Source organism: Gorilla gorilla, chromosome 18 (genome assembly GCF_029281585.2).
Source record: "Gorilla gorilla gorilla isolate KB3781 chromosome 18, NHGRI_mGorGor1-v2.1_pri, whole genome shotgun sequence".
In the NCBI taxonomy this organism is placed as follows: Eukaryota; Metazoa; Chordata; class Mammalia; order Primates; family Hominidae; genus Gorilla; species Gorilla gorilla.
Window position 1 is genome coordinate 30,710,241 of NC_073242.2, and position 12,470 is coordinate 30,722,710.

The following is a 12,470-nucleotide window of genomic DNA, read 5'->3' on the forward strand; positions in this document are numbered from 1 at the left end:
GCTTCTCTCCCTAAATTCATTCTTGCTTCCCAATAATCCAATCTCCTCAAAATTTAAAGAAGCAATTGTTTAAAAACATACATCAGATCACTCTCCTTTCCCTACTTAAACCCTCCAATGCCTTCTGTTGCGATTAGAATAAAATCTAAACTCCTTTCCAGGGCATCCACATGACCCGGTCCCTGCCATCATTCTCATCTCTTCCTCTCAATCACTTGACTCTGGCCACCCTGGCCTTTTTGCTATTCCTGAAACTCATGGAGCTCATTTCCTCCTGGGGGCCTTTGCAATTATGGCCCCCTCTGCCTGGGCAGCTCTTCCCCCAGATCTTTGAATAACTGGCCCTTCCCCTCCTCAGGTCTCAGCTCAAATGCTGCCTCCTCAGAGAGACCTTCCATGACACCAATCATCCTCTGTCACATTGCCTTGTTCTGCTTCTTTTCTTCGTAACGCCTGGCATTATCCAATAACTTCTAATGTGTGTGTTTACCTTTCCTCCTCCATCAGCACTGTGCTCCTAAGAGCTGAGGCCCGGTCTCTCTCACACCACTAAACCCCCAGTATGCCAAGCAGCACCCAGCACAGGGGAGATGCTCAGTTAATACTTGTTGAATGAATTAATGATGCTCCCCCTAAAACTAAACTTTACAAAGCACCCACTAGACAAGAGGTTAGAAAACATTTTCTAGGCCAGGCGCGGTGGCTCACACCTGTAATCCCAGCACTTTGGGAGGCTGAGGCAGGCAGATCATCTGAGGTCGGGGTGTGAGACCAGCCTGGCCAACATGGTAAAGCCCTGTTTCTACTACAAATGCAAAAATTAGCCAGGCTTGGTGGCAGGCGCCTATAATCCCAGCTACTAGGGAGGCTGAGGCACGATAATCATTTGAACCCAAGAGGCGGAGGTTGCAGTGAGCTGAGATCACACCACTGCACTCCAGCCTGGGTGACAGAGAAAGACCCCATCTCAAAAACAACAACAACAAAATGTCTTCTGTAAAGACCCAGATAGCAAGTATTTTAGGCTTTTTAGGATACCTGGTCTTTGCCACAACTACTTACATCTGGCACTGTCAGGCAAAAGCATCCATAATCTGCAAATGAATGGGCATGGCTGTGTGCTCATAACACTTTATTTATAAAACAAAAACAGTGGGCCGTAGTTTGCTAACCCCTGCACTAGCCCAGTCTAAGTCTTGAATATCATCTGTGTAATTAATTCACAGTGAGGAGTTCTCCACTGTAATAATTACTCATTCCGTGAATGCATGCCACTCAGGTGAGGCGTTCTTGAAACTCTGAGAGGCAAGAAGCAAAATGTTCTTTCTCCATACCCAGGCACACTCCAGTCCGTGAAAAGGAAGCAAGAGAGGCAGGCTGCAAGTTTGATCACTGGGTGGCTGCTAGCCACCTCTCCCCCTCAGCTCCAAGAGCAGAAACAGGATGAAAATGCAGCAGCTGCTGGCTTCTGTCCTCTTGCCAGCTGCCTCTCTTGCAAGACTAGACAGGGAGGGGCAGCTGCCAGTCTCCGGAGGCACAGACTGCACAGAATTGAGGATCACTTGTTCCAATGCATTCATCTTATCTTACAAAATCTTCAAATTCCAAAAAGCACAAGTAAGAAGGGCTGCTGTTTCATTCACACAGTGAAATATTGTGCATCTGAAAGAATATGTAGATGGGCGGCATCTTAAACAACCCCAGGATCACAGACGTTTAAATTTCACCCCTTCTACTGCTGTAAGGCGCAGCAGAAGGAGTGTAATTTAAACGTCTGTGATCCTGGCTGGGTGTGGTGACTCTTGCCTGTAATCCCAACACTTAGGGAGCCCAAGGTGGGAGGATTGCTTGAGCTCAGGAGTTCAAGACCAGTCTGGACAACCTAGTGAGAGCTCATCTCTACAAAGATTAAAAAAAAAAAATTAGCCAGGTGTGGTGGTGCACTCCTGTAGTCCCAGCTACTCAGCAGGCTGAGGCACGATGATCGCTTGACCCTGGGAGATCAAGGCTGCAGTGAGCTGTGATGGTGCCATTGTACTCCAGCCTGGGGAACAGAACAAGACCCCATCTAAAAAAAAAAAAAAAGAAAAGTTCATATTCCAACCAAGATCCCACCATTGTATCATCAAGCATAAACACCTGCCCCCACTGAAAAAGTACAGAGGAAGGCAGTCATATCATATCTTCCCTCCTGACCTCAGCAAGTTCCAGGGCAGGAAGAGTCTCACCACCCCAGCACACAGTAGGCCCACTGGAAAATGAGTGTCTCCCTTCTCTAGGCATTTCATTGTCATGGTCATAAAGTCAGGTTCATTTTTCTAATGAAAGAGAAAGCCAAAAATGGAGGCTGATTTTTTTCTTTCTTTTTTTTTTTTTTTTTTTTTTTTAGTCTCACTCTGTCGCCAGGCTAGAGTGCAATGGTGCGATCTCGGCTCACTGCAAACTCCGCCTCCCTGGATCAAGTGATTCTCCTGTCTCAGCCTACAGAGTGGCTGGGACTACAGGCGCCCACCACCACGCCTAGCTAATTTTTGTATTTTTAGTAGAGACGGGGTTTCACCATGTTGGCCAGGATGGTCTCGATCTCTTGACCTCATGATCTGCCCATCTCAACCTCCCAAAGTGCTGGGATTAAAGGCATGAGCCACCACACTGGGCCTGGAGGGTGATTTTGACCAGACCTTCTCAACAAGTTTTGGAAGGAAGTGGAGCTGACTTCTCTTCTGTTGCTTTTGCCCACCCAGGACCACTTATTCCTCTGGGTAATACAGCACCCCAGGCACACGGGCTGCCTGTCACATGAGCGTGGGCATGGCTCATGTGCGGCCAGGCCCCAGTGATTCTGCAAAGGTTGCTCATAAGTCCTTCCCCCGCCCCAGGACTGGCATGTGATGTGGTGGGATGGAAGCTGTCCTTCTGCTGGGTCTGCAGATGGGGGCAATGTAAAGCCTGACATTGCCGGATGATGTCAGAAGCAGAACCCATAGGCAAAAGCCAGCTTTCCAGCACTCCACTCTCAGTTTCCTGCCATCTCCACTTCTGTGGATGTGTGCCTGGCATCTGCCTCTGCCCCTGCCTCTGAGAGCAGTGACTGAGCAAACAGTCCTGGACCTGGTTGAAAGGATGGGCCTGTCTGTTTCTAGCAGAGTGGTCTTTCAGAAAGCTGATTCCTGAAAGTTGGCATCAAGGGAAGCAGAGCCAGGAGGTGGAAATTGAGACTGGGTCCTGCTATGCATGAAGCCAGAGACTCCTGGATTTCTCCATTACTTGACCAGAGGAATGCCCCATTTTGCTCAAGCTAGTTGGAGTTGGATTTCTGTTACTTGAAACCAAGAGAGCCTTAACTAATACACAACTAGAAATGCATCCATGGTCACTGCCCATTCATGTGACAGACATTTATTGAGCACTATTCCAGTTACCTAATGTTGCATGAGTTACCCCAAAACTTAGAGGCTTAATTCAGTCGTATAAGATATTCACAGATCCCGTGGGTCAAGAATTTGGGAAGACATTGTAGATTGAACTTTGTTCTCTGCTTTGTCTTTCTTGGAAAGAGAGGACACAGCTTGAAGCCATTACTGATTTGGGACTGTGTGTAACGCATATCCGTGCTTCATTGTCACTGTGTTTTTAAGTTTTCTAAAATTAAAACAGCTCATTTTCGGGGAACATAAAGAACCCGGGAAGAGCTCAGCTGGGCAGCACTGACCTGGGGTCTCTTGAGTGGTGGAAGTCAGATGTCATCTGCAGCTGCACTCACCAGAAGGCTTGACCGGGGCTGGGAAATTCGCTTCCAAGCTGGCTCACTCACATGGTGGCAAGCTGTACAGGCTGGGGGCCAGAGGCCTCACCCCTCCCCACGAGGCTGCCTGAGCACCCTCACGCAAGGCAGTTGGCTTCCCGAGAGCCAAAGTGCAATGCCTGTTACGACCTAGCCCGAGAAGTCACACATCATCACTCACTTCCACCACTTCCCACTGCTCGCACAGAGCCAGCCTGATTCAGTGTGGGAGGGGACCACACACAAAGGCAGCGTGCAACCCTGGGGGCCATCCTGAGGCTGGCTGTGTACCACAAACACCCGCCACATGCCAGGGACTGGACACACAGCCTTTGACCCCCACTGAACATCAGCCGAAACAGAAGGCAACCAAGCAAACCTTATCCCCCAAACTCTTTCCAACTCCTCCCTTAGGACGGCCCCTGCTTTTAAGTAAAGGGAATCGTGCCTAATAATTGTTCCTATTAAGGAACTAGATCTCAGGGTTTGGTCATGCAGCTCTTTGGTTACAGAAACAACGCTGATGAAATAACCGAAGGTCCTCCACCATTCTCACCCCCAGCCATGACCCCGTCCACTGCACACAGTGCTCCACGTCACTGTGCCTTTCCTAACTTTACTACAGCTTATACCTGCCTCTCCTGTACAACATCCACGTGACATCCATCTCTAAACCTCTGAGTCATCCCTAGACAAGCTGGCATGTGACTACATCATCTCATTTCATACATCAAGGGCAGGAAAACATGGTGGTTAAGAACTCTTGGACCTGGGTTCAAACCCCTGCTCTGCCACTTGGCAGCTGCAAGATTGTTCAGCCTCAGTTTCTTTCTCTGAAAAATGGGGCTGGAAGCATACCTACTTCATGAACTCATGAAGCATCCACATGCATGCAAGGGCACGGCACAGCGCCCGGCACACGGTAGCTCAAGAAAGGCTGGTTGTGCCTGCTGGTGTGCTTGATCCAGAGAGGCAATCACTCATTTGCTTTTTCCTTATTTCCTGAATCTTTGTTTCTCACATTTAGGCCATTAGAGTTAAGCAGAAGGACTGCCTCTTCCTCCAGCCATCTCACCAGTCCTTCCACATACACACGCACAAACACACACACACACACAAACGCACACACACCCACGTTCTCATGCTACCTTCGGCCCTTCCCATCTCCTGTAACCCCAGAAAAGAAGACCGAGGTGAAGCCGTTGCCTTAGAATGGCACTGCCCTGGCCAGGTGTGGTGACTCATGCCTATAATCTCAGCACTTTGGGAGGTTGAGGCAGAAGGATCACTTAAGGCCAAGAGTTCAAGACCAGCCTGGTCAACATAGCCGAGACCCTGTCTCTACAGAAAAATCAAATCAAATAAAAAGCTTTTAATTAAAAAAGAATGGCACTGTCCTAAAGCTCCTGAGCTGTCCTCATCAAGGATTTATGGTTGTTTTTATGGCCACTTTAATAGGCAGAAATGTGCACAGAGCAGAGTTCCCCAAGAATCTGCCATCTTAGACCATTTTGTTTTTTAAATACCTCAGCAAACAAGTCTGTCTCATATGACTTTTGTCCCATTCCAAGTCTAATAACAGCCCGGGTGCAGTGGCTCACACCTGTAATCCCAGCACTTTGGGAGGCCAAGGTTGATGAATCACCTGAGGTAGGGAGTTCAAGACCAGCCTGGACAACATGGTGAAACCCCGTATCTACTAAAAATACAAAAAATTAGGCAAGCGTGGTGGTGGGCACCTATAATCCCAGCTACTCGGGAGGCTGAGGCAGGAAATCGCTTGAAACCGGGAGGCAGAGGTTGCAGTGAGCCGAGATCACGCCACTGCACTCCAGCCTGGGCCACAAGAGCGAAACTCGAAAAAAAAAAAAAAAAAAAATCTAGTAACATTGATGTTTACTTCTCACCGGAGGATCAGAGGAGTTCTGTCCTGAGATTGCCAGAAAAATGATGAACAGAAAATTATACACAACCGAACAGGCCCAACTTTCAAATGGACTGAGAATGACCCACGCAAGTTCCACCGAGGCCAAGGGTGCCCTGCAGCCAGCGACAGGGAAAGACTGCCACTTACTGGCGGCCTCCGGAACTGGATGGAGCGTATTGACAATTGTATCTTTCGCAAGCTCTTAACCTTTATACCGTCAATAAAAACCCCATTAACATTTAAAAGGGATGTTTCTGGGTGTCCACTTGGAATAAGAGTTGGAAAACACTCCAAGAAATGGATTCTGTATTAATATCACATCTGTCCCAGATCTCCAACACTGTTCACTTTCCTTCCATGGTGCCAACACCAAGCTAGCTGATAGGTGGGAACAGGGCAGCTCTGCGGTTGGCCCCCAAGAGCCAGGGAGTCCCCCAAGCTGACCCCCTGGGGTGGCAGTGGCACCTAACAAGAACTTCCACCTTGTTTTCCCTCTCTCCGTTCTTTGTCCTTTCGGACTCTGCTCACGCATCACATCCAGAAAGTTCCCTAAGCTCTCCAGTGGGATGAGAACTCTGCTCTATGCTCCTGTGGCCCTCCATGTTCCTCCACCTGGAGGCCCTCGGCTCCCTGCATTACCCCTGTCTACTTACTGACTTGCCTTCTACCCAGTGATGGGCCATGTGCTGTGAGGGCACACGCTGTGTGCCCATCTATTCGTTCCTCTGTGCGTGCGTTCATTCATTCCTTACTGAATGCCCACCACGTGCCAAGCATTGGGGTATGAAGAACAAGGCAGACGGGGCCTCCCTGGCCTCTTCCAGCTCGCTGTAGAGTGTTGTCTACCCTACTCATCCTCACATACCCATGCCTGTCCTATGTGGCACTCAATAAATGTCGGATGGATGGATGTGTCCCCTCCTTCAATATCACTTAATTCACTTGATGACTTCCTGTGAGGACTAAGTTTAGCTGTTAAAATGCTGTGACTTCCTCTGGATCTCTGATGCAAGCCGGCAACCTTTAAGCCTCACCCGGCCGACATAGGCATTTTGTTTGGCCAAAGTGTGTGGTTTTTAAAAAAAAAAAAACACTGCATTTGCGGCTAACATTTAAAATTGGGAAAATTTCACGTAAATCTTTGTTTTTCTGGCTTCTCTAGAAAAATGAACGCACATTTCTGCACAGCAGGGGTGAGCCAGAGCTGAGTCCCTAAGCTTCCCTTAGACGTGGTGGGCACACTTCAATTTGCCACAACCTCCACCATCTCCGATTTCTCTATCACTGACGCCAAAAGCTGCTGGGGACCATGTCGGCTGAGCTCGTGTTTTTCCTGCCCCAGCCAGCTTCACTCAGGACTCTGACTTGCTCTACATTTGGCTCAACTGAAGACCCCCGGGGGTTACGCGCATGTTATCCAAGAAATACATCTATGATGAGCTACAACACAAATGAATGGGCCATTTTATTGATTTTTACCTCCTAATAGTGGATACAGGTTGCTGTGGTTTCCAGCAGGATCTCAGATGCAAAGGGAAGTGAAGAAAACAGATGAATCCCTAGGGTACCCCGCCATGGAACCAAACACCACGTCAACTGGAACTCTTCTTGCAAACGAAGGCTGAAGATCAAGAATGACATTCTCACGCCACAGCACAGCTTAAATACTTCTTTGACAAAAATAATAATAAATTATATTTGACTCAGAAAATAAATTCTGTTCAGCAGAGTGACAGGAGGGTCCATTCATTGCATTGCACGACGGGCTCTACGGAGGGGTGAGGATGGGTGCAGGATGCCACAGTGACAAGGGACATGGGGTGCGGGCCCAGCAGCACAGGCTGAAGTTAGCTGACGCATGCTTTTGGCTTTTATCCCACGGGCAGGTGGTGGCCAGACCCCTGGCTGTGGCCTGTCCCAAGTGAGACTGTAACTGTCCCCTTCCTCCTCACGTCCGCCTTGTCTTCTGTTTCTTGGCTTGTCTCTTTGCATCTTCTGGGCCGCTATTGTCAGAGGCTGCCTGGCCGAGCGCGCGGACTCCCTGTAGCCGGCTTGTCAACTGCAGCAGCAAAGGAATGAGCTGGAAAAGAGGGAAAGTGTGAGAGAGAGGGGTACAAAGAGGAGGCTTCTGCCAGATGAACAGCAGAGCCTCACTTCTCAACACACCTTCTTCAGACATGATCAGCAGCTGCCACGTGCTAATGGGTGGGTTTCAGTTCAAACGAGGCAGGCCTCTTCCTAATGAGTCCCCAGGGATGGGGTGGCCTCTCTCCGGGCCTAACATGTCTCTAGAGGTGTTCCAGGTTTAAGGATTAGGAGATGTTACAGAAGCTTACAGCCTTGAAAGGAGACCTAAGTCTGGACTTGAGGCCTTCACGGGCCCTCCCGACCCTGAAATGTGATTTCTGTGACCCTGGACATCCCTCTGCTATCACTCCTGCAGCTGTGAGGACTCGCTCTCCCTGACATGCCCGCCATCTCCTGAGGCCTCTGGATTTCCTACCTTGTCATGGTTGTAACCGGCCAGCAGAACCAGCAGCGTCAATGGCAGGGCAATGTAGGACCCTTGTGCGATGTCCTGTTCAGGCAGCTTCCTCTGCAAACACCGAGAGCCCCATCACTCCTCACCAAGGCCACACGCTTGTCCATCATCCACAATGCCACAGCCACCACCCACCCAGCCTTCCAAAGTGGCCACTCGAGGACACCCAGGGGCCCTCATGATCCAAATTCCTTCTATCCAAAGGAAAGAACCAAAGTGATTTGGATATATTTTCCCATGAATCCTCTTCTGCCCAAAGCTTCACTATTTGCTTCTGAAACTCAGGGACAAAGAGATTCCAATGACAAGGCATTCCTCAGCCTCTGGACCCTCCTCCCAATGGAGGAAATGAAGAGATGCAGCTATCAAAGAGTCTTGGTGGTTGAAAAGCAATTGGGTGTCAGTTTGTTGAGTCCCAGCAACATGCAGGGACTTAGTCCTACAAGGGTGTATCAAGAATACAGTTCTAGACCCAGGGCACACAGTGATGGGCAGCTATTCCCAGCCAGTACGGTCTAGTGAGGAAGCAAAGCAGGCACTGCTACTAGCATCCCTGTGGCCATTCTCCCTTTCTCCCAATAGAACCCCCAACTTTTATCTGGGCCACCGACAATACAGATCACCTTTCCCAGCCTCCTCTGCAGCAGGCACAGCCCTGGAACTAAATTCTGGCCAATGGTACAGGAACAGAAGCGGTAAGTGCCACACCCTGGCTGGACCCTAGGGAAGTGGTGTGCCCTCCCTTTTGCTGGGCGGACAGCATTTGGCCAATTGCCCCATTTTGGAGAAAAGCAATGCACTGGAACAGCGCAATGAGACAGAAGGGGCCTGGGTCTCCTGACGCCTTGGAGCTACCAGACTATCTCTGCACTGGTCACTCCTGGACACTTGACATGAGACAGACATTTCCATCTTGCTAAAGCCCCTGAAATGCTGCGTTCTAATCCATCAAGTGAACCTATATCCCACTGGCCCACTCTACTCTCATAAAGGAAGCAAATAAATGGAAGGAGAACTTCCCAATAATGATAAAAACAAGTTAATGAGCCAGAGCAATGTTCTCAGTGTAGGGTACCGGGACTCTTCTCTCAGAGGTTCCCGAGGCCACAGCTATTTTCAGCCAATAGTAAGATGTGATGTGCCTTTTCCGCCCTCATTCATTCACAAGCGTACAGTGGACTTTTCCAGAGGCTACGCACCCTGATGTCATCACGCCCACAGCTAACGGAATGTGTAGCTTGTGAGTTCTTGCGTTTTCAACATCTCAGTTTTAATTACTAATATGATAAATATATACAGAGATAATCCATGCAAACTCAAACTCTTTAAAATCCTCAATAATTTTTAACAGTATAAAAGGGTCCTGCAACCAACCCATCCGAGAACTGCTGGGCTAGAGAGTGACTGTGGGGGCCACTGTACCTGGGATGCCCTTTCATAAATGAAAGAATAAGGGCAGGAACAGATTTCCATCTCCAACTGCCCACTCCTGTATCTTTGGACATCTCTTAGATCTCAACCCATTTTTCCACTGAAGTAAACACTTACTTAAAAGTTTAATTCAGGCCAGGTGCAGTGGCTGACGCCTGTAATCCCAGCACTTTGGGAGGCTGAGGTGGGCAGATCACATGAGGTCAGGAGTTTGAGAACAGCCTGGCCAGCATGGTGAAACCCCATCTCTATAAAAATACAAAATTAGCCAGAAGTGGTGGTGCATGCCTGTAATTCCAGCTATTCAGGAGGTGAGAATCACTTGAACCCGGGAGGCAGAGGTTGCAGTGGGCCAAGATCGTGCCACTGCACTCCAGCAGGGGCAACAAAGCAAGACTCTGTCTCAGAAAAAAATAATAATGAATAAATAAATAAAAGTTTAATTCAGCAGGAATTAGACTGATTCAGTCTAGGCTCAGGTCCCAGGCCTCACTGGGTAAACTCAGGCAACCACGTTGAGACTCAGTTTACTCAACTATGACATGGAGATCATATGAACAACACCCACTGGGGGTGGATGCTGTGAAACTTGATGAAAGGAGTATGTGAAATGCTCAGCAGGGCACGGAATACTGAGTAAAATCCAGTCGCAAGGCTGTGGGCAGTCACATCAACAAAGAAGGAAACCAATGTGCTTACAAAGCCCCCGTGAACGTGCAATACTGAGCCACTCATCACGCGGAGGGCAGAACGAGGTGGAAACCATGTGGCTTGAGACAAACCGCCTCACTTGAGTCCTGGTTCTGCTAACACTCAGTAAGTGACTCAATCTTTCTGGGCTTCTGTGAAAATGGGAGGAATGGCACACCTGCTCGAAGGCTTGTTGTGAGGATCAACCTGTGAGGGCCCTGTACGGGGTGGCACAGAGTGGGCGCTCTCTTCATTCAACACTTGGCCCTGCTCGGGAATCCAAGCCCCAGCAGGCATAGCTTTTTTTTTTTTTTTTTTTTTAATTTTACTTTAAGTTTTAGGATACATCTGCACAATGTGCAGGTTAGTTACATATGTATACAGGAAGGGGAACATCACACACCGGGGCACAGTTTCTTACATTCTCAGAAGTGACAGGCAGCAGCTACGAGGCTGGGCTGCTAGGCCACCACCAAGCAGTGTCTCTACATTCCTGCCACTAGCTCCCAGGTGTGTCCCTGAGCCCGGATGAGTCGTCTGCTAGGGGCCCCTGAGAATGTCACTGCCTGCAGCTATCAACGGCCTTCACAGAAGCCTCTCCCAGCAACTGGGGCCACAATGCAGCCCCAAGCAAAGGTAAGCGGTTCTTGTATATGCTTATCTTTCTGGCACTTTTTTTTGTTTTTTTTTTTTTGAGACAGAGTCTTGCAGTAAGTGGTTCTTTTATATGCTTATCTTTCTGGCACTTTCTTTTTTTTCTTTTTTTGAGACAGAGTCTTGCTCTGTCGCCCAGGCTGGAGTGCACTGGGGCTATCTTAGCTCACTACAAACTCTGCATCCCAGGTTCACAATTCTCCTGCCACAGCCTCTCGAGTAGCTGGGATTACAGGTGCATGCTACCACGCCTGGCTAATTTTTGTATTGTTAGCAGAGATGGGGTTTCACTTTCACCACATTGCCCAGGCTGGTCTCGAACTCCTGACCTCAAATGATCTGCCCACCTCAGCCTCCTAAAATGCTGGGATTACAGGCATGAGCCACCACACCTAGCCCTCTCCGGCACTTTCTAACCAGGTCTCTACTATGAGTAACAAGGAAGTGCTTCCTCCTGGGTCATGAGAAAAACTCTCTTGTTCAGGTAAGATCATATTTACAGGCTCACTGAGCATGAACCACTCTCCACAGAAGCCAGGAATCAGCAGCAGAGCTCTGCTCAAGCCCTAGCACTGCTCTGCGTGAGCTGGTGACCTTGGGCTGCTCACATCTCCTTCTAGGTTCCCATCTTCTCATCTCTAAATGAAAGGTAATTCCTGTCCACCTTCCATGCAGGATGGCGTTTGAAAAGCATGAAATGGTAACTGGATAGCATGTGGAAAAAGACAATCTGGAGCCATACTTCACATCTATACCAGGAAAAACTCCAAATGGATAGAGAGATTTAAATGTAAAAACAGAAACTATAAAAGTCTGCCTGAAAAAAACACGATAAATTCCTGTAAAAGCTGGAAATGAAGAAAACCTTCCTATGACTCTAAAATCCAGAAGCGATAAGAAAAAATCAACACATTTAACATAGAAATAAAGTAAATCTTTGCAGAAGCCAAGTGAAAAGATAAATGACAAATTGGGAAAAATATGTACAACAAACATTACAAAGGGTTAATATTCCTAGTATACAAAGAGCTGAAAATGGTTGAAAAAGACCAAAAATTCTATAGAAAAATAGGTCAAATAGTTCACAGAAAATACAAATGGCTCTTAACCACATGAAAAGAGAGAAATGCAAATTAGAAGTACACTGAGATAATATCACTTCTCATCTATAAGCCTGCAAAAATAGAAAAATTTGACAAAATACTCTGTTGGGGAAGAAAGGGTACTCATTCACTGCTGGCGGGAATACAAAACAGTAAAACCCCCATGGAAGGGAAGTGGCCATATCAATCAAAATTCCGTATGCATTTACCCTTTGACTCAGCAATTCCACTTCTGGGAGTCTATTCCAAAGAGAGACTGATGAACACTCAAAAACATGCATGCATAAGGCAATTCATTAAAGGGTTATGTGTAATAGCAGAAAACCAGTAACAACATAA

At 48.0% G+C, this 12,470-nt stretch overlaps 1 protein-coding gene across 6 annotated transcripts in view; it reads right to left on the reverse strand.

Annotated features, from left to right (window-relative positions):
• Positions 1–1,115: 1,115 nt before the first annotated feature.
• LOC115933250 (BOS complex subunit NOMO1) overlaps positions 1,116–12,470 on the reverse strand; it is a 68,126-nt gene continuing 56,771 nt past the window's right edge. For 4 of the 6 annotated variants that reach the window (XM_055365711.2, XM_055365712.2, XM_063699586.1 and 1 more), the window contains 2 exons: positions 8,215–8,307; positions 7,148–7,791 (listed from right to left, as the gene is read on the reverse strand). In XM_055365711.2, the coding sequence (XP_055221686.1) occupies positions 7,660–7,791; positions 8,215–8,307 (225 nt within the window). In that variant the 3' untranslated portion in view covers positions 7,148–7,659. Of the gene's footprint in view, positions 2,069–7,147; positions 7,792–8,214; positions 8,308–12,470 lie in introns of those variants that run through there. The other 2 variants (XR_008672624.2, XM_063699588.1) reach the window with 2 other exon arrangements.